This window comes from Talpa occidentalis, unplaced genomic scaffold, assembly GCF_014898055.3.
Source record: "Talpa occidentalis isolate TD23 unplaced genomic scaffold, MPIMG_talOcc4v2.1 talOcc4.9, whole genome shotgun sequence".
Taxonomy (NCBI): Eukaryota; Metazoa; Chordata; class Mammalia; order Eulipotyphla; family Talpidae; genus Talpa; species Talpa occidentalis.
The window spans coordinates 69,842,354-69,868,057 of NW_023605305.1; the positions used below are offsets into that span (position 1 = coordinate 69,842,354).

Here is a 25,704-nt window from a genome sequence, read left to right on the forward strand (position 1 = left end):
GCCCCTGGGGCTTCCCTGAGCAGCTGAGCAGGAACTGAAACACAGAACCCCAAGGTGAGCCCAGGGCCCCATGACCCAACCTCAACCTCAACTCTTAGTAGAAAACAACCTCTCACCTCTGTCCTAACTGTGCCTACAGCATCTCAGTCCCAGGCCAGCCTGGCTTGCTCTCCCAGAGAAAAAACAGTCATGCTCTCCCAGGGCTTGAACTCAGCTTGTAATTCCCACTTTAACAGCTAAGGACCTTTGGAATGACACTGGGGGTGGGGATTAAGAGGTGCTGATGCAGACTGGGGTACCCACATCCCAACAGCCAAGAACTCAGAAGATTCAGAGGAGACTAAAGCAAGCCCAGTCCTCCAGACTTCGGGGTAAGGTGGGGGACAATCCTCACCAAACCAGTGCCAGTCTGAGACTCCTTCTGGGGAAAAAGGTAGTCAGTGCTTATGTATTGTTGGGGAACAGGGGTGGAGGCAGAAAGAGGTTCATTTGTTATGGGAACCCAAGAACTTGGAATCCAGGCCATTGGACCCTTCCCTGAGTGTGCACCTGTGCTTCCACAAGCAAGCAGATGCCTGTGGCTCCTCACTGCTCTCGGGATGGACAAAATCCCTGCATGGCCCAACCCAGACCACAGTTGCAGCCTCTGCCAACACCATACAGTCCCTAACCCTCTCTGACTACAGGGCATTGTCAGCTCCTACCGGCCCCCACCCCCGACCCAGGGCCTCTGCCCACACATCCCCCCTCTCCATCCAGTTAACTCTTACTCACCACTCAATCCTCTCCCAATGGCCTCTTCTCTGTCCTAAGAGCCTACCCCGTGCCCCAGCACTCAGGTGACTCCCATATCTGTCATTTCCCACCCATTTAAGGGATTATTTCATTACCTCTTTCTCTCCACTAAACATTGAACTTCCTGGGAGCTGTATCTGTATTTAGCCACCCCTCTCTCCCAGCATCTAATTCAGTGCCTGGGATAAAGCATGCCCAGTAAATTCTTGCTGAATGAATGATTTCCCGAATCTACGCTGAGCACCTGAGCGTGCATCTCTGGGGATTGCGGGAGAGGGGTGGGAGGATATGTGTTTTGCTGGGTTTATGCTGGGGCCACACACCATGGGTGTGTGTGCATGTGAACGTGCAGGTATAGATGGGGGTGCATGAGTGTGCGTGAGTTTCCAGGACACAGCGGCTGTCATTCAGTGTTGACATGCAGTCCCACACGTGTACCCAGGATGATGTCCTACGGCGAGAGGCTGGGGGGCCCTGCTGTTTCCCCACTCCCAGTCCGCGGGGGGCACATGATGCATGGGGCAGCCTTTGCCTATGTACCCAGCCCAAAGGGTGAGTGCAATTCCCACCCCCAGCCCCTGCTTGCCCATGATTGCCCATATCATGGGTGAGGCCCCTCCCCAGGACCTAGGACTTCTGGGAACTCCTGACCCACCTTCTTCCCCAGTCCTGCACAGGATCCCAGGGACCTCCGCCTATGCCTTCCCCAGCCTGGGCCCTGTGGCCCTCACTGAGCACGGCTGCCCCTATGGGGAGGTTCTGGAGCACCATGACCCACTGCCTGCCAAGCTGGCCCTGGAGGAGGAGCAGAAGCCAGGTGAGCCTGGGTGGGGGCAGCAGAGGCATCAGTAGCCACTATCCGGGTCCCTTAGCACTGTGCTCATGGCTGGTCCATCTCCAGAGCCCAGGTTGGCCCAGAAGCTGCACCGGGCTGGCATGACGATCCTCAAGGTGCCACTGATGCTCACCTTCCTCTACCTCTTTGTCTGCTCCCTGGATGTGCTCAGCTCAGCCTTCCAGCTGGCTGGAGGTAGGGCTAGAGGAGAGGAGTGGGGGAAGGCTCCTGTCTGGCCTGAGACAACACTGGTTCATGCTCCCTAGGGAAGGTGGCTGGTGACATCTTCAAAGACAACGCCATCCTGTCCAATCCTGTGGCCGGGCTGGTGGTGGGGATCCTGGTCACTGTGCTGGTACAGAGCTCCAGTACCTCTACCTCCATCATTGTCAGCATGGTCTCCTCTGGCTGTGAGTTGGCTCACCAGGGAATAAGCCTGGAGCCTGGGGGTGGGGGTGGGGAAAGGGGCTGGACAAGGGGCTGAGGTGGCCTATCAGGGCAAGGGCAGGAGTAGGGATGGGGGTCTGAGGGCCAAGGGCAGGGCTCTAGCTTCTCCCACTCTGTCCTCCCAACATGGCTGGGAGTCGGCGGGGACCGGGGTGCCGCATGAGTTAGAAAGATGTCAAAAGGGGAGTAAAGCCCTAGGAACATGCACCTCCATATTGCCACATCATCATTACTCCTTCTGCAGGGAAACAGAACAGAACAAGAGCTGTGCAGTTGACCCTTGAACAGCACAAGTTAAACGGCATGAGTCCATTTACACAGGGATTTTTTTTTTCTGCCCACAAGTTCTGCGTTCAAGGACTCAAGCAACTGAGTATGTTGGCTAGTTGAATCCTAGATGTAGAAACCCATGGATCCAGAGGGCAGACTGCCAGGGACTTGAGTATCTACAGATTTTGGTATCTGGGGATCCTGAAACCAATCCCCCATGGATACCAAGGGATTTAGTTTTGGGGGAGTCAAAAGTGCATTTGTGCATTTTTGACAGTACAGGGGTTGGTTCTCATAGCTCCCATATTGTTCCAGGGCCAACTGTATAGACATATGACTCATTGCAGGGAATTAGCACCTCTGATTTTGAAATAGACCAGGCAAGTTGGAAACCTGTCAGGCAGGCCATCGCAAAGGACAGGTTGCAACTGTAGGGCAAAAGCACAGTCCAAGAGTAGAATTCTGTCTTACTCTTAAGGTTTTTATCTCATTGAATGAGGGCCACCCAGGTTATGGAAAATAACTTTCTTTATTTGAATCAACTGATCGTAGAAGTGAATCACATCTGTAACATCTAGATTAGCATTGGATTGAAGGACTGAGGACTAGAGCCTAGCTAAGCTGACACATGAAATTAACCATCACACTAATGCACACACAAGCACAGATATGCATTTGCATAGAGGACACTAGCCCTCACATGTACATGTGTCCACACACGTCTGCACCTATGAGCACATGCAGTGTGCCCACTTGTACCATGACACTGAACCAAGTCTGGGTAGAACCAGAAGCATGGAAAGAATGCCCACTGGGGTGAGACATGGGGAGTGAATCTGGCAGGACTGTTGTAGGGGCCGGAGCTGTGTGACCCAACTCAGTGCACTCTTCTACCAGTGCTAGAAGTGAGCTCTGCCATCCCCATCATCATGGGCTCCAACATTGGCACCTCTGTCACCAACACCATCGTGGCCCTGATGCAGGCCGGGGACAGGACTGACTTCCGGCGGTGAGGGGGTAGAGTGGTGAGGGCCTGTGTTTGCCGGGGGAGGGTGGTCCCTGATAGCAGGAACCCCCAGCATGAGCGGCCTGCAACATGGCCTCCCTGCCCAGGGCCTTTGCAGGTGCCACCGTGCATGATTGCTTCAACTGGCTGTCTGTCCTGGTCCTGCTGCCCCTTGAGGCTGCTACTGGGTACCTGCACCACGTCACTCAACTAGTGGTTGCCTCCTTCAACATCCGTGGTGGCCGGGACGCCCCTGACCTGCTGAAGATCATCACAGAGCCTTTCACTAAACTCATTATCCAGGTGGGGGCGGGGCCTGATACTGGGGGCTAGGGGGAACAAAGGCCCCACCTTTCCTCTCATCACCCACATCTTGCCCACAGCTGGACAAGTCGGTGATCACCAGCATTGCCACAGGTGACGAGTCCCTGAGGAACCACAGTCTCATCCGGATCTGGTGCCACCCAGACACCATGGAGGTAGGTTCCAGGTTTGGCCCTAGAAATGAGGACTCCCTCTTCAGATATCTGACTGTTAGTGCCATCATCTGTTTTAAATACTCCAGAGAGACCTTGCATATCATTTAGCCTGGGGAGGGCAAATATGTGGCCCCGTTACTATGATACCGTGTCTATGGCAGACATTACTAATCCCTCCCAGACTCACTCTGGCTTTAAGCAACCATTATCAATCAGAGTTAGCATGTAATCCATCTAGCCCAGCAGTTCTCAAGCAGCACCCAAAATACCTGGGAACCTTGTAGAGATGCCAAATACTGTGCCTTTCCTAGACCTCCTAAATCAGAAAAGAAAATCTTGGGGTGGCACACAGCAGCCTTTAATAAGCCTTCTGGGTTTGAACCCTCTTGGTTTTGCAGGTAGAGAAATAGGCTCCAAGAAGCTGAGAAACTTGCTGGGAGCTTGTTCTTCCATTTCAGGGTCCCCAAGCACAAGTCTCATTGTCTAGAACTCTCCTCTCCCACTGGAGTGTCAGGGGGATTAGTGACTCTGCTCTGCCATGTTTGAAGACTCAGGCAATGTGGGGAGGGAATGGGGGGAAAGTTATTAGGGTGCCCAGGAAAGTAGGACAAACAGGAAACTGGCCCAGAAGCAGGACAAGAAGGCCCCGTGGAGACCTCAGAGTCACAACAACCACTTGCTGACATGGGGCTCTGTCCCCTACAGACTGCCACACGCGTGTCCCCTCATCCTCCTGCATGTTTCTGTATCTTTCTGGCTTCTGCTGCTGGGAATGAAGCTGTTTAGACCAACTGGGTCTGTTAGACAAGCCATTACATCCAGAGAACAAGGAAACAATTAGCATGCTCTCTCAGTCATGAAAAGGAAAGCGTTGCGTCAAAACCATAACCTGCGGTATTTGCTTCCTCTTAATTATTACACACAAGAAGTCGCTCCATTTAGAACATGATACAAGGAAACCTGCACAGCACGGTTTATCCCTCTCACGCTCTGCACTTGCTACTGCATGCAATTGGACCTCTATCCTGGCACGAACAGAGAACGTCCTTTCCACCAGCCCAGAGAGGGCCTCTGTGTCTGAGTCACGCAGCTCCAGTGCAGCCTTTCTGAGCATTCAAAGCAACTTGACATCAAAAAGCCCATGCAGACAGGCTCTATGCTGGCTCTCCGACACAGCCCCACTTTCTCGTGAGCTCTCCAAATTACCCGTCCACTTTACTTCATAGCAAAACCTGAGAGAGAGAAATTACGCACTTGGCTTTTTCCGAAAAACAAACCATGGAAGAAGTGAGCTTGGCCTTGGTGTTCCTTTGAAATCCCTGCTCCCCACTGCAGCTGCCTTGGGCAGGGTCCTCCCCCTCATCGGGTGGAATGTGCACACAATGGTGGACATGAGCAACCAATTTCCTGCAAGAGGAACCCACCCAAGTTCCCTGCTCTGGCTGCCTTTTGCGGGACCACTAGATTTTCTTCACTTGATCTTAGCCAAAAGGCCGAGAAGCGATTGAAGCCCTTTCTTTAAAAGCAATGTGAATGTCAGATTTCCTTGGGGCTTGGAGAGTAGCTGGGGGCTTGCCCCTCAGGACCTCGGCTCACCCAGCTGTGTGCTCTCTCTTCCATGTGGGCCAGCAGTTTTTCCTGTATTGAAGATGAGTTTTCCTTTGGCCACTTTGTGTTCCCTCCCAGCATGTTCCTGTTGTTCCAGTTTCTACCAAGTTGGATCTGAATTGTCTAAACCAGTCTCCAGGGAACCTACATCACCAAGAAGAGCACTGAGAGTCTGAGATTTTCCAGATGGTGAAATAAAAACCAGAGACAGTTACAGTTTCCAACACTTTTCAACACCCCAGGTCCTGACACTGCTGGGGAAATACCTTCTTAGGCGGATTGTCAGCTACACCTACCTGGACTGCCAACCTTACCTGCATGGTTTAAACAAACACCTTTTGAGGACTTTCAATGTGGGAAGCAGGAATTATCACATCTCCACTTCACAGATAAGGGAACCATCTCCATCTCACAGATAAAACTCAGACAGGCTTGCCCAAGTCCATGTGATTGAAGCAGGTTGAAAATCCCATGGAATCCAGTGTCCACATTCTCGACTCCCCATCTTGCAGCCTCTTCCATACTCTGGCATTCCACCATTTCCCACTCCATCCATCAGGCCTGAATGCCACCAGGTGACCCCAGCCAGAAGACCCCTCCAGGAGTGCTAGATGCAGCGCTAAAAAGGAGTTCTCTTCACCACCAGATGGCGCCGCTGGCCCAGTGATCGCCCCTTGCTCCAGAAAAATGAGTATCCTAGCCCTTCCCTTCCTTTGGAGGGAAAAACTACAACTTAGGCCCATTTCCTGAGCTTTTCTCCCCAGGGGAAGCATTCCTGAAGCCAGACATTCCTCTGTGAGCTTGATTATCTTCAGCTTCTAGAGGTGCCTCCTCAATTTGGAATGTCTCTGCAAGCACTTAAATCCCAACTCTCTTCCAAGATTCCTCACAACTCGCCCATGGGGAGAGGTGGACAGCATTACAGATCTCAGAGCTGCAGAGGAGAAAGTTGAGGCCCAGAAAGGTTACGGTTTAGTCCAGTGTCACACTGCTGGGAGTGGTTCAGCTCGGGTTTGAGCCCAGCGCTTTCTGTTCTGTTCTTGCTACAGAGCTCAACACCCCACAAAACCCCAAGGCCCAGAAAAGATGGGCACATTTTGGGGGTATGTTCCAGACCCTGAGCCTCCCATCTCTTTTTTATTTAAGATTTATTTTTATTTATTTATGCATACAAGAACCAGAGTGTAGGCCAGAGGTGCAGGGGGTGAAAGGATTCACCAGAGACAGAGTGGGGAGCAGAATAGGCAGATATACTGAAATACACTGTTGGGGGAGAAGCGGGTGAGATAGGAGAGGTCTGCTGTGCCCTGTGGGTCAGCTCCCAGTCTGGGGATGGAACTCAAGCCTCAGTGGCTGGTGATAACTTCATAGTGCTGAGACTTTAACCCCTGCGCCACCGGGGAGTTCCAAACCAGCTTTTTATCTAGGTTGGAGCTTCAACCTTCTTCTACTCAGCAAGAAAACCCCCGGGCGTGCTCCTTTTTCTCTGTCATCCCCCTGACACACACACACACACACACACACACACACACACACACACACACACACACACACTCTGAGTCTGGCTCTGAGGTCTACCCTCTCTGCCCCTGCCTTTACACTCCTCTCTTGCACTTTGAGGTCTCTGAATTCCCTTTGTGAGTTCAATCAGGACCACACAACTTCAGGCAGGAAGGTTTAGAAACCCAAGAGGTCTCAGCCCTCAGCCTCTCCCTGCCCCTAAACTGCCATCACTGAGCGGGGCCTTAAGAAAGTCCCTATCCTCCTCCAACCTCTCCAGGGGCTCAGAGGCCACAGGTCCAGCTCAGGGTACGTCGTTGACACACTCACTAGTAAGGCGCCCACTCATCTCAGAGGGGTCATCTGCCTCCCAGGGCTCCAAGCTGGGAAACCCTAAGAAGAGTCACCAAGTTCCTTTCCAACTGGGCCAGGATCCTCAGGCATGTCTGTAGGCATTTTTGATCCTGAAACCAGAAAGTCAATTATACACATACACATATGCCCCTGCATTCTGGATGGACTTGTGTGAGGGGGGAGTCTAAACCTTATGCCTTCGAAGTCTCAGTTTACTGAAGGCTTGTCATGAGCTAAATCTTGCTGGGAACACTTTACACCCATTTTCTCCTGTGACCTTTCCTAACAGGTCATTGACTGTCCGGCCTTAGGGAAGACAGTCTCAGGGGACAGTATCTTGTTGTGGGGTGCTCAAGGTAGTGGGTATTAGCAGCAGGATTTGAACTCAGATTGCCAGCTGCAAAGAGCTGGCTTTCCCCCTCCCCTGCGCCACGGTTACCGATCTACTGCCCCAGGCTAGCCCACCAGGGACTATTTTCTCCTGGTTCCTCAACCTGTGATTCTGGCTGGGGTTTGAGGGTGCCCCTAAAGCCCTGGTATGTCCAGTTGGTAACACAGATCTTGCCCCAATCAAGGGAGCATCTACCACCAGACAAACTTCAACTGAAAGCCAGTTGCCGCTGGGAGGCCCGATCTCTAGCATACATGTTTTTCATGACACGTAGTTTAGAATAAAACTGCAAGAGTTGTGATATCGAAGGCCAGTACTCTGGAAGTCAGAGGATGTGGGGTGCGGAGTGCCCCAGGGAATGGGACCAGGGTCCAAATCAGTTCTCAGAAGAAGCAGAAAGCCTGTTCCCTCGCAGGAGCTGCCCCTGGCTAGGGCTCCATTCCTCCTCTGTGAGGTGCCTTCCTCCCCGTGAAGCCTAACCCCCTTCTCCTTTCCCTGCCGGGTGGCTTCTGGGGTCCTAAGGGAAAGATAAGTCACCCCACATAGCATTGCAAAAGAAAACTGAACCTAAAGAGGCCCCATGTGAGCAGTGCCATGGCCCACTGGCCTGCAGGGAATTGCAGAGTGTGGTTTTAAGGGGTGGCTGACCTTTACAGCTTGGAACTCCAGAGCTGTGGCTTCTCTTGTAGAATTGGGCTATTTGGCCATACTGGGTCATGTCCCTGGGTGGTGATGGTGGCCAGGAGTGGAATAGCTGTTACCCTGTAGACCCAGCACACACCCCACTCACTCCAAGCCTTTCATTTAGGTTACTGGCCTGGCCACTGGGCCTCTGTATTGGGGGGGGTTTCCCCAAGGAGCCCCCCTCACTTCACTGACCTCTTCCACTGAGGATATGTGGGGCTTGGATCCCCTGCCCCACTGGTGCTCCCCCTCCTCAGGGAAGAGGATGGAGCAAGGATGCCAGGGAAGTAGGGGCCACCAGAGTAGGATTGGCCATGGTGGAGGGAGAGTGCTCAGATAAAGAGGTCATGATCAATGGCATCCAGGCTGATGGGGTTGAAGAAAGTCAGGACAAGAAGCCACTTTTGCTTCAGGAACAGCCAGGGCAAGGGAGCCATGAGCAGACTATCAGGTTCTGAGTGACGGGTATTTTACCCCTGTGTCTTTAGTTGAGGAGATAGGCTTTAAAGGGCATCCAAGGGCATAAAGTCAGGAGGCACAGCTTCCTCTCCCCCACTCCCATCTCACTCTCACCCCAACTAGCCCCAATTCCAGGCTGAATTTCCTAAATTCTCTAAGTTACCTCCTCTTCATCTAGGCTCCCACCCCCATGCCCAGGGCGGAGGTCAATACCAGCCAGATCCTCAGAAATGCCACCATGGAAAAATGTGAGTGCCTGCAGCATGGGTGTTGTCTAGCATGGCAGGGGCAGAGCCTGGCAAGGGCAGGCCTATGCCCTTAACTCCTCACCCCCACCCAGGCCATGGCTGCTTCTAACCCCAGGAGGGGTAGCAGCCAACTAGCCCAGCCCCTGGGCCTGGGTGAGGCCTACTGTGGAGGATGAAGGAGTTTGAGGTGAAGCTTGAGGTTCTGAGCCCAAGGAGGTGTCCAAGTCAGGGGCTAGGAGTTCAACCCCCCATTTTCCTTCCACAGGCAACCACATCTTCGTGGACACAGGGCTGCCTGACCTGGCTGTGGGGCTTATCCTACTGGCGGGCTCTCTGGTGCTGTTATGCACCTGTCTCATCCTCCTGGTCAAGATGCTCAACTCTCTGCTCAAGGGCCAGGTGGCCAAGGTCATCCAGAAGGTTATCAACACAGGTGAGCTTAGAGCAGAGTGGGGCTCCCTCCAATTCCGCAGTCTTGTCTTGCTATGTGATCTGGGTAAAGCCCAGACAGCTTTGAGTCTCAGTGTCCCCCATGCTGGACAGCTGTGGCTGCCTCTGGCCGTAGCTCCATTCTAGCAGGTGGCTGAAGAAATTCTCAGAAGCCACACTTGATTCAATCAGCATCTAGACCTTAAGCCCCTACTGTGTGCCAGGTTCCATGTAGTGCCAGGGAGACAGGTTGGCTGCTGAGAGATGCATCCTGCCCTCGGGGGGCTCACAGCCTGGGGGTAGGTTGGGGGGTGGGACAGGCATTGCCCAATAAACAGGCTGGGGATAAATTCAGAGAGGCAGCTCCCGAGGAGAAAGCAAAACTGGCAATGCCGTAGTTAGGAAGCAGCTGCCTGTGATGGATGGGCAGAGGCTTCTGGGATATTCAAGCTGAGGCCTAAATGAGGAGTTATCAAGATGTGGCTGAGAGTATTCCAAGAGGGAACAGCAAAAGCAAAGGCTCAGAGGCAGGAACCTGCTAGGCAGGTTTGTGGCACAGGAGGTGGCAGCAGTGTGTGGGAATTCAATGGGTGAGGTGGGTGGGGGGACAGGGAGAGGTCAGCCCACAGGGATGGAGGCAGATCCTGGGGCCCCAGAGGCAGTGTGGGTAATGGGACATTTGGAGGGTTGGGGCAGTGGAATGACACACTCTGATTTTCAGTTTAAGCTTCATTTTGTGCTTTGGGGCACTACCTTGCACCAGCCCTACGACAGATGCTAGGATAAGGGGCATTCACGCATCTACTAGAACTGCAAGAGGGAGCAGCAATGTGCCTGAGAAGCAGTATGCCTGAGGCCAGAGCGTGGGTGGGTTTTCAGGCAACAGTGATGTGTGCTCTGATGCTGAGGGGGAACATTTGGGAGAAAGAAGGATCTTCCTGGCAGAGAAAACAGAAAGTGTGATGGAGCCAGGCTAAGAAGGGCCTAAAGGTGAGGCAGCAGAAGCTGGCACCCCATCTCTCCTCCCGAGGAAGGCCCTGCTCCTCTCCCTGCACTGACCCAGCCTGGTTGGGCTTTTCTTACAGACTTCCCTGCTCCCTTCACCTGGGCCACAGGCTATTTTGCCATGGTGGTGGGCGCCGGCATGACCTTTGTCGTCCAGAGCAGTTCTGTGTTCACCTCAGCCATCACCCCACTCATTGGTGAGAGCCCCGGCAGAGGCTGGGTGGGTGGGGTCAGGCTGGCAGGGAAAAGACTGAAACAGTCAGGGGGGAGACCATATCCACCCATTCTGCCCCCCAGGCCTGGGTGTGATCAGCATCGAGCGAGCTTACCCCCTCACACTGGGCTCCAACATCGGCACGACCACCACGGCCATCCTGGCAGCACTGGCCAGCCCCCGAGAGAAGCTGTCCAGCGCCTTCCAGGTGAGCCTAGCAGCAGCCCTGACAGGGGGAGGACAGGGCTGGGGCTGGGACATGGGACCAGATCAGGGGAGATAATGTATAATAAAAACAGTTGATCCCCAAACAATGCAAGGTTTAGGGGCACCGGACCTCTGCACAGTGAAAATCCACATAACTTTGGACTCCACCAAATTTGAGTACAGTGCTCTGTTGGTATCGGTGGGGTTACTATCAGGAGCCTCCGCTACCAAAATCCGTGGATATGGCAGCCTCTGTGTCTGCAAATTCTGTGTCTGTGGATTCAACCAGCCAACATCAGGGGTTGGCTGACTCTTCAAATGCAGACCCCACAGAGAAAAAATATCCAAGTGTTAACTGCACCTGTGCGTTCAAACCTGTGTTGTCCAAGGGTCAGTTGTCACTGCCCACCAGGGGCCACCCATTCACCACCCTCAAGACCTTAGCATCTAACAGAAGTGACTCAGTAGTCACACCAATAAACAGCAAGTGGGTTTGCATTCTGAGGAAGGTGTGCTGTAAGAGGGGATCTGGCCCAGTCTGGGGACCATGAGGGCACAGATGGCTGTTGGAGAAGCAAGAGAGTAACTGGCAATCCAGGAGCAGGACCAAGGCACTGACTGATCAAGAGGCCAGGGTTGCCAAGCCAGGCGCTAAGAGGAAACGTTTAGCTCTTAGATTTGGGGTGGATCTGTTGGGGAATTTCTGAGAGAGGAGTGGGTGGGGGAAACCTGGAGAGTTCAGTTATTTCCCAACTGGTCCAGAGAAATGTTACAATATCTTTCTGGAGGTATGTCAGCCCCAGGAGGCGACTTTCCTGGTACCCGGGTCAGGCCAGGCCCCTAGTATCTACCCCCACTGGCCTGACAAAAGTTCTGGGGCACATGCCCACCCCAATCCTCCACCCTCTCCCCTGCAGATTGCCCTTTGCCACTTCTTCTTCAACATCTCAGGCATTCTGCTGTGGTACCCAGTGCCCTGCATGCGCCTGCCCATCCGCATGGCCAAGGCGCTGGGTAAATGCACGGCTAAGTACCGCTGGTTCGCCGTCCTCTATCTCCTCCTATGCTTCCTGCTGCTGCCATCACTGGTGTTTGGCATCTCCATGGCAGGCTGGCAGGCCATGGTAGGTGTGGGCACACCCTTCGGAGCCCTGTTGGCCTTTGTGGCTCTTGTAAGCATCCTGCAGAGTCGCAGCCCCAGGCACCTGCCCAAGTGGCTGCAGACATGGGACTTCCTTCCCCACTGGATGCATTCTCTGAAACCCCTGGATGATCTCATCACCCGGGCCACCCTGTGCTGTGCCCGGCCTGAGCCCCGCTCACCCTCACTGCCTGCCAGGGTCTTCCTGGAGGAGCTGCCCCCTGCCACACCCTCCCCCCGCCTGGCACTGCCTGCTCGCCACAATGCTACCCGCCTTTAGGTTGCAGCCCAGACTGCCACCTGGGTCCCAGTGCCCAGGGTGGAAAGGCAGAGATGTGTTGTGCACTCTGCCCTTGTACAGGTCCTCAGAGGTCTCCTGTGACTGAGGGTCCACATGTGCACATGTGTGGCATGTTTGGGTGAGTCTGTGTCAGACTGCACGGGTGGGTTGATGCACCTGTGGGGGCCAAGTACAGGACTTAGGGTACCTGGGTATGATCTCTAGTCCTCTGCATGTGTGTTTGAAGAACTGGGCTGTGCCCTTGTGTACATACACCTCCAACTGGGCTGAGCAGGAGTAAGGGTAGGTCTGAGCACGTGACTTACAATTGTTTGCTGGTGCATAGATGTGGGTACTTGAGTCACTAGCTGAATTCTCATCCCTCCCCTCTACCTTCCACCATTCTCCGTCCCCTCACTCAGGTTTTCTGTACCACCACAACGCCCCCCCAACACTGCCTTATGGAAGAAAATTAAAATGTCATTATGCATTTGCTTGTCTGTTTGCTCTCTACCTGGGGGAAGGAGAGACCAAGTCTTGGAGTTCAACATCACTACCCCGCCAAATTCACAGCAACAGCACAGCATGATCTGCCCTGAAGGAGTTAGCCTGCACGCTCACCCCCACAATCTCCATGGCCTTAATGAGTCCAACCCAAGATTCAAACTCCCTGGAAGACAAACCCCAGCCCGGCCCTGGGCTACAGTCACCCCTAAGGCAAGTAGAAGACGGGCTTGCTGCAGTTTCACTCCCAGTCCCACCCGGCTGACCTCTGGTCTCTATCTGCCTTTGGACTCACCCACCAGACTCCCACCTTCACTCATGATTTCTGGAACAAGATCAGTTCCAGGCCATGGGGGAGGGAGCCAAGAGGGTGGAGACGGGCAAACAGGCCATGCCCTGGGCCCCACTGCTTGGGAACGGGAGCCCAGTCACCCTTCTTCCTGTCTTTGTTTTCTACCTTTGGGCAATAAATCAAACATCATTTAATACACACACACATACACACCCTGCCCCAATCCCAGAATTCAACTGCTCTTTTGCATAGGGCTTCTGGAGCTGAGCAAGGTCAAGGGATAGAAGATGACAAAGTTCCTCCTTCTAGTCCAGGTACACTGTTGCCTTTGGACCCTTTGGGCACAGGAAGGCTATAGGGCCTCAGACCACTGTGGTGCTCCTGGACATGACCCCCATTTTGAGGTATATGAGGAGGAGGTGCAAGGGCCTAAGAGTCCAGGAGTTGCTCTCCAAGTACCAACCTCACCCTGTCACCCACTTGCCACCCTTGTTAATGCTGACTGGTGCCAAGGGGAGGAGGAGAAAAGTACACTGACTTCCAGCCAGGAGGGGGTGTGGGAGGATTGTGGGAGGGAAGCAGTTTGTTCTGTACAGAGGTAGAGAAAGGATGCTAAGGCCTGAGCTAGAGGGTTTAAGGTTACTCTCTGGGCCTCTTCCTCAGCCGTAAGATGTGGGGAATGGGCCACGGCACCCTGACTCTGGCTTGGAGAATCAGACCAGAGGCTTCTACAGGGAACCCATAGACAGGAGGCCAGGTCTAGGGCACAGGAGTGTGGAAATCTCTACTCAAAATATCAGATTCACTAGTTACCCCTTCCACAGGAATCTTCAAGGGAAACTGGTTTCCTCATCTGCAACTCCCACTGTGCAAACGGAGGACGAATTGGCCAAGCCCACGTCAGAGTTTATTCCAGCACCACTGCCCTGTGGGCGATTTGGGGGTCCCACTAGCTACCCTGAGCGCGGAGCGCGTTGATTAGCTCATGCACTGTTTTGTTGAGGATGCCCCCGTGCACGCCGCGTCGGCCCAGGAGCACAAGGAGCATGCGCGGCGTGTGGCCCACGCAGAGGGCGCGCCCATCCAGCCCTTTGGTGCGCGCATCCAGCACTCTGTCCCCCTCCGCCAGCAGATGGTCGCGGATGACGCAGCAGCGGCGGCCGGACACGCTTAGACCCGCCTGCAGGAAGGTGCGGCGGTCTGGCCCTGTGAGGACACCCACCTCCTGCGGGGATATGGCCGCTAGCAGGCCCCCGGGCCGCGAAGCCCACACGCAGCGATTGTCTGAGTGGCCCACGATGGCCACGTCGTCGATGCGCTGGTCCCGCAGCACTGCACTGATGTAACCTTTCCAGTCGCCCATTCTGGCTCCGAGTGCGCCCCTCACTTTGCACTTAAGAGGGATGTCCCACAGAGCTTGCGCGCTTAGAGCACAAAGCCTCAAGCGGGTGGGGTTGTGACGTTGAGGTATGGTGACGTCACAGAGCTGCTACCTGCGCTGAACAGTGTATGTGTGGGGCGTGGTGTCGGGAATTGGTTCTCATCTTAAGCCTGGTGATATTCTAGTTAGTAGGAGCGAGGGGATCGCATAGGTCAGAATAAACCTTGAAAAACCAACTTAAATGGCCCAGCAAGCGCAGTACACATGGGCTTAAAAATGAAAAGAAAGATGCCAAAGGTGGCCAACAGGACCTCTCGACTTGGTAACCATTCCACCCCCAGACCACGGTTCTCAAATGTTAGGAGCATGAGACTCTCAGGCACGCTTTTACACTTCTGGCCCCCAATTCAGTTTATGATTAGGTACTATAGGATGTAACCCGAGAACCTGCATTTCTGACATACTCCCTGGAAAGGCTGCTTCTGACCACACTTTGAGATGCAATGGAGTTGGGGGGGAAGGTTAAGTTAAGCATTTCTAATTGTGGTTCTCAACTTCAGCTGCACATGGGATCACCTGGGGAGTTTTAAAAACATACCTCTACCTACACCTCATCCATAGAGATATTGATTTAATTGGTCTGAGGTTGGATCTTGGGCATAGTCTCAAAAGGCGCTCTTGGTGATTCCATTGTACAGTCAAAATTGAGAACTGTTGCTCTAGAAACTTTAAATGTTAGTATATTTCTTAGGCATAACACATAAACTCACCTTGTACACAGTAGGGTTCAGTAAATGTCAGCTGGGCATGAATCTGAGTCTTGCAAAAGATCTTAATAGAGTCTGTTCTCTGAGAGGTGTGGAGCTGTTCAGCTTACTATCTTCACATTGGTGAGCAGAGGGCACCCCAGAAGAGCTGTGCTTCCCAAGCATTTTCAAAGCACTTTATTGAGTACATACATGGTGCCTGGCACTGGGCTGGCAGTACTGGAGAGTGGAGGAAGAGGGAACACCATCCTTGCCTTCTGCGATCATGCCCCAGTCACCCTCCCATTCCAGAGTTGCACAGGAGGAAAAGAGAAGTCCCTGGGCAGTCAGGAGGTGGTATGCTGCTGGATCCAGTCCAGGTAGTTGGACACATCAGTGTAGACACCTGGTTTATGGTGATCACCACACCCCGAACCCCAGCTGACAACGCCTCGCAGGATAAGCTGGTGCCCTGTGGCCTCCTCTTCACACACCAGCGGACCCCCGGAATCACCCTGGGTTGGAAACATGTGGCTCAGTGCCCTTGGCCTGGGATCTGCACTTGATACAGGGAGTACAACAAGCAGGCCCATGGGCTCACCTGGCATGCATCAGTGCCGCCCTCCAGGAAGCCAGCGCAGAGCATGCCAGGGATAAAGGCAGAGCCATGCACGTAGGGGGCAGAGCAGATCTCCTGAGAGAGGATAGGCACCTGCGCCTCCTGCAGGAAGGTGGAATATTCCTTTGCCCCTGTGAATGGAAAGTGGTTTCTTGGCACCCCTGCAGACCTGGCTTGCCACCCAGGTGATGTACCTGGTTGCACCAGGTTCTTCCAAAACCACCTAAGCTCCTGCCTCCCTTGTCGCAAGCTGGAGAGGGAGGGATTTGTGGTTAGCACCATTTCATGGATAAGGAAACTGAAGCCAGAGAGGAGCCAGAATTTGAGTGCACCTGGTGGAAGCAGGACTGCTTTGGGATCCCATGCTCACTTAGCATCCAGTGTCTCACAACCTTACTCCCCAACTAACTCACCAGCTTCTCACCCTGGGGCCAGTGTCTTAGGTAGCCCTTGCAACCTAGCCTCCCAAGAGAACCAAGAGAAAGTGTGATTCTCCCTGTACCCTTCAGGAAATTTCAGGACCCTCCAGCTCCTGGGAAAAGCAGACTGCAGAGACAAGGACCCTGTGCGTTTTCACAACCTACCAAAATCCACACCACCTGTCTATGGTGACATCAAAGCTGTGGGCTTCTTGAATGAATACCTTGGTAACCAGAGGTTCCCAACCCACCTCTGGTTGTTCTGCCTACCCTCAAACTGGTGACCCCAGCCGGCGACCTCGCAGAGCGTATCCCGGGCTTCAGTGGGGCGGGTGGCACCACTTGGCAGGCACACGGGTTGAACGTAGGGCGACAGGAGCGCGCAGCTGCCGTCAGCTCTCTCCTGCAGGCGCAGCAGTGCTAACCCAGGTGAGGAGTAGTGAGACCCGGGCTCTGGGATTCGAGCGCTCTCCCCACCCTTTCCCCTGATCCTCGCGGGGGCGCCTCACGCACCCAGGTCATGCTGGTAGGTAGTGGCCAAGAAACCCTCGTGCAGGTAGTAGGTGCGCACGGCCAGTGTCTGGCACTGCTCACAGCTCTGGTTATGGCGGTCCTGGCCCAGCACTACTGTCAGCTCCTCGGGCTCTGGCCTGCGGGGGTCGAAGAGGAAGCCGTTCCGATGGAAGGAGCTCTCCGTTCCCGAGCTCCTTCCCGGGTATCAGCTTCCTGCTGAGGAGCGCTGGAGAGAAGGGGGAAGGGAGGGAGAGTCGGGGGTCGGGCACGGGGTTCGGCTATAGAGCGAAAGCTGGGCACCAAAGAGAGAGCATCTAGGGTCCCAGGCAGGCGCTGGGCGGGCAGATACTCGCCGATTCTGCAAGCAATGAGCCGCGGTCAGCACCCAGCAGGGGGCGATGAGGCTGCCCGCGCAGAAATTTTCTCCCCAGTACAGCGCCGCGATGTAGGGGTGCGCCCCGGGGAGCGCCACCAGGCCCCCGACGATGCGGCTCCGCGAGGACAGCCGTTTCCGGAGCCGCTGTCCGCAGCCGACCTGGTCCTCCTTGCCGGTCTTGGTCAGGCTAATCGGCTGCTTGTGTGTCACTTGAAAGGATGTGAGAGGATCCCAGGCTGAGCACAGGGAGACCCACGATCGGCCAAAATTTAGCTCGCCTCGGCGTGCTCTCTCCTTTCGGATTCCCACCGCCTCCCAGCTACCTGGGGTCGGGGACCGCGGCGGGCTCTGGCTCGTGGGCTGAGGCTCCTGCAGGACCAAAGGCGGAGGCAAGGGGAAGTCCTGAGGTCCCGAGTCCTGCGCCTGAATCCAAACCTGAGGCGTCCTCTGGGCTGGGGCCTGGCACGGTGCCAAACGGCAGTATTCCCAACTTAACCGGTCGCCGCTGAACACGAAGCACCAAGGGCGGGTGTCATTTCCTGGGTTCCTGCACGCACCGGCAGGGGCGCCGTTAGAGCGCGGGACCCCCGGAGCACCCAGTGCCGGAGGGGTCGCCCGGCCCCACCCCGTGCACCGGCAAAAGGCGTGGTCGCCCAGGCCCCAGTCCAGCGCTTGCTCTGCAGTCACGTTCCAGTAGGTGGCCTCCGAGGCCCACGGCTGGCACTGCGCGCCCGAGAGCGTAGTTCCGGCCGTGCCGCGGTAGCTGAGCCCTCGGCCGTCGTAGCATTTCGCCTCAAGGTCTAGGGAGAGACGAGGCGCCATGCAGCCAGGGGGTGAGGAGGTCTCCCGCCAGCCTCTCAGCCACTTCCCCCATTCTCCCTCGTTCCTCTCCACGAGCCTTGCCCACGTGGGGTCTGGGCACCTGCTTCCCCCAGGACCACCACTCACCCACTTCGCAGAAGGGTCCGGCATAGCCTGAAGGGCAGTGACACAGGCGGTGCCCCTCTGCCTCTAGGCAGCGCGCCCCGTTGAGGCACGGGTTGGTCTGGCAGACTGGGAGAAGGAGCACTTTGAGCCTCCCCCACCCCTCTGAAGAGGGCTGCTCCTACCAGGCCTCTAGGCCTGCTCCTCCTCCTCCTCCTCCCCCCCCCTCTCCATCCCCTCCCCTTCCCCTCCCCTCCCCCTCCCCTCCCCTCCCGTTCCCTCCTTTCCCCCACCTTAGGCTCTCCTCCTGGGTCAGCACCACCCCATTCACTCACCCTGGCTGAGCAGTGGCTTGCACTGGGCACCCCGGCCCTTGCACTGACATTTGACCACACCTGCTGCCGCCGCTCTGTGCCATACTTCATTCTCGTGGAAGAACTGGAGAAGCTGAGGCTCAAAACATTTCTCTGGGGACAAGGTTGGGGACTAGTCAAGGGAAGCTGGGGTATCAGGAGAGACTGGGACTGTGCCAAGGGACCTCTTCTGTAGGCCCAGGGCTGCCTCTGTTCCCTAGAGCCCCTCCCCGGGCCCTCACCTCTCTGGCAGTGCCTGCCGGTGAAGTGCTCAGGACAGATGCAGTGTGGGCCGCCTGGCATGTTCACACAGGTCCCTTCGTTTTGGCAGGGGCTGTGTTTGCTGCAATGGTCTGAGAGATGAACACAGAGGGAAGAAGATTGGGGGACCTGAATCAGACAGATGGCACCAGGCCCCTACTTGAACCTTGGTACCCAAGTTTCCTAGTTTACCCACCTACAAAATGGAGCTAACCCTCCCAAAACTCCTCCCCCTGCAGGGAAGGGGTCAGATGGGTCCAGAATCCTGGGTATGTAGTCTCATAATACTCATAGATTAATGGGGCATGGGAGGGCTTGGGCGGAGAGCCCTGGGTCACCCCAGAGGGCAGTGTGTGGCACCTTTCACTTGCTTGGGCTCCAGGCAGTATGCCCATCGCTGATCCTGCTCAAAGTTGGGGGTGATCGCACACCTGTAGAAAGATAAGGCTTCCCTTTTCTGCTCAGGGGATTAGCCACCCTCCCTTATCTCCCCCACCCCCTCCAAGCAGGGTTCCTTGGGCAGAAGGATGGAGAGAGGCCATGTCCAAAGGGTTCCTCCTCCAACCCTTCTGGGTAGTCTTACCAGGGCCGGGGGCCACGCCGGCCCCTGTGGATGCATTTGTGGTACAGCTGCCGGTGATACTGGAAGGGGAAGTGGCAGGGTTCCCCAGTGACAGTGAGAACTGCAGGGATAATACACTCTCTGATGACTTTCCCTGTACCCACTGCCCAGACACCACCCCTCACGATCTGGGTGGGAGGAGGATGAACCCTCAAAAAGATCATTATGCTTTCAAATCAGTGTTTGTTTAAGAACTTGGGTTCTGGGGTGGGACAGCAGGAGTGGATTCCTTACTCCACCACCCACCAGCTGTGCGAGCATGGGCAAGTCTGTAGCTCTAGAGGACTGACTAGAGCACCTTATACTTATTGATTGTTGAAGTCACTTGGCCGCTCTGAGCCTTAGTTTCCTCATCTGTGACATGGCAATAGTAATAGTATAGTAGGGCTTTCTTGGTGGCGCAAGGGTTAAAGAGAGTGCTGTCAAGCTATCGCCAGCCACTGCAGCATGAGTTCGATTCCCGGCTGGCCAGGGAGCAATCCACATGGCCCAGCAGACCTCTCCTGTCTCACCCACTGCTCCCCTCAGCAGTGTATTTCAGTAGATCTGCCCGTTCTGCTCCCTACTCTCTCTGGTGAATCCTCTCACTCCCAGCAACTCTGGCCTGTGCCCCCGGTCTTGTATGCATAAATAAATAGATCTTTTTTAAAAATAATATTATAGTAAAAGAGTTTCAGTTTTGCAGAATGCAAAGAGTTCTAGAGATGGGCAATGGTGATGGTTGCACAGCAATAAAATATACTTAATATCACTGAGTTGTACACTTAAGAATGGTTAACATAGTAAACTTTACATTATGTGTAGTTCGCAAAAAAATTTGTTTTAATAATGATATAAATATATATTAAATAAGGTTATAAACATATTAGCAGAGAAAGTTGTTGATTTTAAGTGAAGAAAAGCAAGTTAAAAATAGCATGTCAGTCTGGTCCTATCACATCAACAAAAATGGTCTAGAAGGGGCAGTGTTCAAAATTTGTAAGTGGTTTTTGGAAGATAGTGGACTGTAGGACTTCTTTCTTCATTTGCATTTCTGTAATTTCTAAAGTTCTTACCATAAAAATGTGTTGCTCTCACTATTTTTTAAAATAAGACAATTGACCATCACTCACAGATTCTGTATTTGCAAATGTGCCTTCTTGCTAACATTTATTTGTAACCCCCAAACCAATACTCAAGGTGCTGTCATGGTCATTCACACACATTCGCAGAGCAGTGAAAAATTCAAGTTGTCCTTAGCATATGTCCCCTGCTGAGGGGAAGGGAATGGGAGGAGGGATGTGCTGCTTCTAGCTTCAGCTCTCTCCCTGTGAGCAAGCGCCCTTTTCACTGTCTGTTTAGTGTTGCCTTTTTCAGGTGTTGTGCTTTCGGTAGATGTTTTCGCTGTCATATGTGACCCCCAACATGGGGAGGGCTGTGACATGCCTTATGGGGAATGTAGTTTTGTTAGATGAGTTCTAGAGCCATGGACCATGAGTTCAACGTTAATGAATGAACAAGATATATTATGTAAGGTGCCTTTGAACAGAATCACACATAAAGCAAGGTTATCTATTGACAGTTCATGAAAATGAGCTCATAGGAACCTCCCCCTATATTTCCTCTAGGAGCATGGGTCAGTATTTGCTACTTCAGTCTTCAAGCTGACTATAGAACAGGACTACCATGAATCATGGGAACTGGCTTTATCTACTTTGGAAGGATGTTGTGAAGCTTAAATGAGATAATGCCTACAAACACAGCCCAGAATCTTGCGCACTGTACTTATCAATGAGCATTAGCTATTATTTTGTTGTTAAAGGCGTGCTGGCACCTGGTGCAGGGCAAACCAGGGGAAGAGCAATTAAGGAAGAGAGGGGGCCATGAGATTGAGATGGACAGAGAGGAGGAGGGACCCTAAATAGGTGATTAGGCCAGAGTGGGACACATATGTTGGTTCAGGCAACAGGGAGGAGAGCAGGTGGGCTGGTGAGATGAGGCTGAGGCCAGCAGGACTGGATATGCTGGGCCTCCGGACCTCAAGACCATCCTCAGAGGCTGGGTCCAAACCCACCAGACCAGCTCTCCGGGGCAGGCTCCATCTAGGTCACAACTCTGGGTCAATGTTTAGTGCCTGAAAGAATGAAGGCAATGGGGAGCTATGGTAGGATTTGAGAAGGGTGACGGCAGGCATCCCTCATCTAAAGGGAACTTGATAAGAGACACAAATATATGTTAAGCATTTACCATGCATTTACTAGACTGGGGGGCTACATATCTCTCATGGATTAAAGAGTCATTTCTCCTTTTCCACCACCCTACAGGGTTTATAACTAGCAGCCCCATTTTCCGGATGGGGGGATTGAAGCTTGGGGAGGCCTAGTCACTTGCCCAGAGTCACCTAGCTCATAAGTGACAAAACCAGTATTTAGAGGCATCTAGATTCCAGATCCTGGCTCTTGGTCCTTCCTTGTCTATCGAGGGCCCTGGCTTCTGTGCAGCCTGACTGATGCCTGTGAGATGAAAAGGAGGGGGGAGCCTGGGAAACTCAGGAAGCCTGGAGGAGCTGAACTGAACAGTCACAGCCCAAGGTCTGCCTTCAAGAACCACATAGCTCACTATCGCACTGGGTCCTTTGAGCCCGTAGGCTCAAAGATCTGGTATACAGTGGGCACTCAGATCTTTACACCAGCCAGAAAAGCCTGGGGATGAGAGTAAAGAGTGCTTCAGGGTCCCTTCCCTCGCACCAAGGGTCCAAGATCAGCGATCTGTGCACCCCAGCCAGACATATTGCCAAGGGTATCTTAGGAGGCAGAATCAGGCTACTTACCCACTGTGGGCTCACCCGCTACCTGCTTATGCTCCTTGTGGGCTCGCCAGTGTGGAGTCTACATGGGGGAGGAGGGGAGAGAACAGGGAATTTGTCCAGAAAGTCATAACCAGCCTCTGATCCCATGGTTGTTCCTAGTTCTTCTCACAGGCCAGAAGTGCAGAAATTTCCTCATAAGATCAGAACACAATCTTCCTCCTCCCATTGTCTCTCCAAGATCCCTCTTCCCCACAATCGCAGGCTGTGCCTTCATATCCACCAGTGCTCACGATCTCAACCTGCTGCCTGGGCCTTGTGGGCTGGCCTCACCTTTGCAAATAAACCTAGTTCCCTGGACCCACAGGTCATGGCCAGAGGCCAAGGCTGTGGTAAGGCCCCCCAGGGCCATCCAGCACAATCCTCCTGGTTCCCACCATCCTCACCAGCAGCGCTGAATCCAGGTTCACCAGCAGGGACCCCAGGAATAGCAGATCTCTCATGGCGTCTGTCCGATGGTCCAAGTGCCTGCTCAGGAGTCCAGATCAATTGAGTTGGTCAAAGGTCCCTGAGGCCTGGGGAGCGGAGATTGGTCGGGCTGCCTGCCTGGGCCTGGTGGGGCACAAGCTAGTTATAGAATGCCAAGCAGCGTGGCTTCCTTGGTAAGCCCTCTAGGGCAGGAGAGCTGGGAGTTGGAAGGCAGGGGTTGAATGATGAAGAGCAGGGGTCTCCCCACCCCATCTCATTCCCAGATAAAGGGACTGGAAGCAGGAAGAGGAACCCTCTTGTCTTAAGTGTTCTTTGGGAATGAGGAGGGTAAGTGATCCTGGAGAAGCTCCCTACTTTGGGATCTTAGAATCCTGGGGGTAGTGTACTCATTTTTTATTACTGCCTAAAAATTACTACAAAATTTTCAGCTTAAAGCAATACCCAGTAATTAGTTCATAAATCTGTATGTTGATAGTGTCGTCCTGCGTGACTGGGTTTTCTGTGCTCAGGATATCACAAAACTGAGATCAAAGCTGAGTTCTCTGGAGGCCCTGTGGGTAAAATCCACTCACAAGTTCAAGTCATTGGCAGAATTCAGTTCTTGGCATTTGTAGGACTGAGGTCCCTGTCTTTGTTGGATATCAAATAGGGCCATTCTCCCCCACATTGAGTACTCCTCTCCTTTGCCAGGAAGAACCCCATCCTTTTTAAGAGCTCACCTGATTAGGTAAGGCCCACCAAGGATAATCTCCCTATTACAAGGTCAGCTGATTTGGGACCTTAATTACATCGTAGCATTCTTTCATGGAAGCATAGGTTAGAGTTTGGTTGAACAGCTAGGAGCAAGTATGCATACACCAGTGGGCGGGACTATTTAGGCCACTTAGTGGCCATCTTAGATTTTTATCCACCACATAAAGCAAGAAAAGAAAGCAAATGATCCCATGGGGCAATACAATATGCAGTTGGCGTACTAGTGAGGGAGATGGGATGGACTTGTTTTGTTTTTCCTGCCCAATACCTTGGTTAGCAACAACACCTGATTTTACCTTTGGGGATCAATCCCCCTTCCTTCCTTACATGGGTACCTCCAGTGATGGCAAATCTACACTCAATTCTAGAACTGGGGGAGTGTGGCCTGGGTCTGGCCAATCAGAACCCAGTATCTCTAGACCTGCGGGGATTAATTCAGGGATAAACATATACCTTTTGGCCAATCAGTGTCAGGCTTGGGACTTTTGCCAACACTTTGGGGGAAGGGGTGCCTTCTTCCCATTGAGTTACTAAGAATGATGGCCATCTCTGCCACTGCTTGGGCATGACCTGCCTGAGAATGAAGCCTACACAGTGGGAAAGGAAAGATGGAGGGGTGCCGTGGGAGTCTCACCTCCTAGGATTCGTGCGTTTTATTATCTCTTCCCATGTTGAATCACAGAAGTTCTGTGTGTCTAATAGAATATGGCAGAAGTGATAGTGCTTGACTTCCAAGTTCAGGTCACAAAAGGCATTGCATATCTTGCCTTGGTTTCTTAGATCACCTGCCCTGGGCGAAGCCAGCTGCCATGCTGTGAGGACACTCAAGTAGACCTGCACACAGACCCGTGGGGGAAAAGTAAAGCTTCTTGCCAGCAACAGCCACGTGAATGAATCACCTCAGAAATGGTGGCTGCCATTTGGTGCCTCAAGTCAATGCCACCCTAAGTTGCTCTGAAATTCTTGAACCTCAGAAACTGTGAGAAATGGTCATTGATTAGGGGTGTCTTAAGCCATAAGTTTTAGGGTAAGTTCTTACCCAGCATTTGCTAACAAATACAGGAGGATTGATCCTGATTAGTCTGGAAATGAGAAATTTCCTCAAGAGTTTTCAATTACATGAATCAATAACAGCAATTTGAGAGGACTTTGGTCATTTTCAAACAAAGAAGTCTTAACTGACAGTCATCTGTGGGAGAGGAAGACAGAAGAGAGCAGTGTGCATCTTGGAGACAGGAATACAGGCAGGCTGGGGATGACTTCCCAGAACAGAAACACAGCAAGAGGAGGATTGTAGGAGGTCAGGTGCCTTTTCAATGATTGTTTGCAAAGGTAACATATTGATGTGCCAGTTATTAAGACCATGTTGAGTCATCTATGGTGGGTAAATTCTCCCAGAAAGAACTTAGCCATGTATTCAGAATTCTATGATTCCTTATATGGGTTTCTATACTTTGATGTTTCAGTTCTGAGTTGAGCCATAATGGTGATAGCCTATTTCTGAAATAATTTAAATGTGATTCCCCTGTTTTATTTGAGATTATTTATCTTGCCTTCATAGTGTTTTCGGGAATTATTTTGCTACGATGTATTAGTGAGTTAAGCCCATTTTATTATCTAGAAAAATTATATGATTTGTAATGACTTATTTGATGGAAGTATATTTTGGTGTGAGAAATAAAGAAGATATGATGGGGGGGGGACCACGATGAAAGCAAAACTATGAGACATGTAGAGGAGAGCATTCCATAGTAAGCACCTTTGCCAGTTCTTGGCTGCACCTGAGACAGACCGTGGCCCAGGGCCAGTCCCACATTGGCTCCTTCCTCTTGGTGAGAAGCCAGCTCTCCATCTGACTGGAAAGGGCCTTTGACAGCTTTTCACAATGAGAGGGGTTGACAGGTGCGAAAGGGAGGACAGTCCTTCCAGGTAGAGTAAATGGCATAGCTTCAGAGACAGATGAGGAGTCAGATGAGGAACGGGGCAAGCACAGGATGCTTTGTAAGGAAAGTGACATGAGTCATGAATTTCATTGGGACCAAAAGTGGACATTGGATGCTCAACATTTATTTCCCCTTCTTCTGGTCTCCCAGTTTCTATTTGGGTGCACCCCTACTCCATTGTGTGTTCAACTGATAAATTTTAGTGACTGTCACCCACTATTGAAGGCTAGTGGACCAGATTACCACCTCCCTACTATATTACCACAGGAAACTAAATTTGGCCAGTGAGTACTCTCTCCCAGGACTCTGAATCCCTAGGAGGCCACACAAGAATGGGGAGAAGAGTTGTAGTCTGGCATTGTACCACTTGTG

The 25,704-nt window shown here is 52.9% G+C and overlaps 3 protein-coding genes across 4 annotated transcripts; 1 reads left to right on the forward strand and 2 right to left on the reverse strand.

Annotated features, from left to right (window-relative positions):
- On the forward strand, window positions 1–12,852 carry SLC34A1 (solute carrier family 34 member 1). Of its 2 annotated transcripts, none has more exons than XM_037500128.2 (13): window positions 1–54; window positions 1,220–1,347; window positions 1,463–1,612; window positions 1,697–1,825; window positions 1,897–2,040; window positions 3,245–3,356; window positions 3,461–3,656; window positions 3,737–3,832; window positions 9,007–9,076; window positions 9,342–9,509; window positions 10,591–10,707; window positions 10,808–10,932; window positions 11,849–12,852. In XM_037500128.2, the coding sequence occupies exons 2-13, from the start codon at window positions 1,239–1,241 to the stop codon at window positions 12,350–12,352; spliced, it is 1,920 nt and encodes a 639-aa protein (XP_037356025.1). In that variant the 5' UTR covers window positions 1–54; window positions 1,220–1,238; the 3' UTR covers window positions 12,353–12,852. The 2 variants fall into 2 exon arrangements, with proteins under 2 accessions (XP_037356025.1, XP_037356023.1); XM_037500126.2 differs by having other exon boundaries at window positions 1,238–1,347.
- Window positions 12,853–14,016: 1,164 nt separating this feature from the next.
- Window positions 14,017–14,610, reverse strand: PFN3 (profilin 3). The gene has a single exon (XM_037499881.2). It carries the CDS (start codon window positions 14,509–14,511, stop codon window positions 14,098–14,100), a length of 414 nt encoding a protein of 137 aa, XP_037355778.1. The 5' UTR covers window positions 14,512–14,610; the 3' UTR covers window positions 14,017–14,097.
- An 863-nt stretch (window positions 14,611–15,473) lies between these two features.
- On the reverse strand, window positions 15,474–22,716 carry F12 (coagulation factor XII). Its single transcript, XM_037499280.2, has 14 exons — window positions 22,594–22,716; window positions 22,172–22,229; window positions 19,324–19,423; window positions 19,101–19,171; window positions 18,722–18,832; window positions 18,462–18,593; window positions 18,151–18,255; window positions 17,837–18,002; window positions 17,491–17,749; window positions 17,180–17,397; window positions 16,827–16,963; window positions 16,584–16,733; window positions 15,877–16,025; window positions 15,474–15,790 (listed from the first exon to the last, which is right to left on the reverse strand). The coding sequence occupies exons 1-14, from the start codon at window positions 22,648–22,650 to the stop codon at window positions 15,623–15,625; spliced, it is 1,881 nt and encodes a 626-aa protein (XP_037355177.1). The 5' UTR covers window positions 22,651–22,716; the 3' UTR covers window positions 15,474–15,622.
- Window positions 22,717–25,704: the final 2,988 nt, after the last annotated feature.

Coding starts and splice junctions, on each gene's coding strand:
- SLC34A1 (XM_037500128.2), top strand. CDS start 1,239: ATGATGTCCTACGGCGAGAGGCTGGGGGGCCCTGCTGTTTCCCCACTC. Junction 1,826..1,896: donor AGCCTTCCAGCTGGCTGGAG/GTAGGGCTAGAG, acceptor CATGCTCCCTAG/GGAAGGTGGCTGGTGACATC. Junction 2,041..3,244: donor CAGCATGGTCTCCTCTGGCT/GTGAGTTGGCTC, acceptor CTCTTCTACCAG/TGCTAGAAGTGAGCTCTGCC.
- PFN3 (XM_037499881.2), bottom strand. CDS start 14,511: ATGGGCGACTGGAAAGGTTACATCAGTGCAGTGCTGCGGGACCAGCGC.
- F12 (XM_037499280.2), bottom strand. CDS start 22,650: ATGAGAGATCTGCTATTCCTGGGGTCCCTGCTGGTGAACCTGGATTCA. Junction 22,230..22,593: donor ACCTGGATTCAGCGCTGCTG/GTGAGGATGGTG, acceptor TCCCCCATGTAG/ACTCCACACTGGCGAGCCCA. Junction 18,833..19,100: donor GGAGCCCAAGCAAGTGAAAG/GTGCCACACACT, acceptor TTCATCTCTCAG/ACCATTGCAGCAAACACAGC.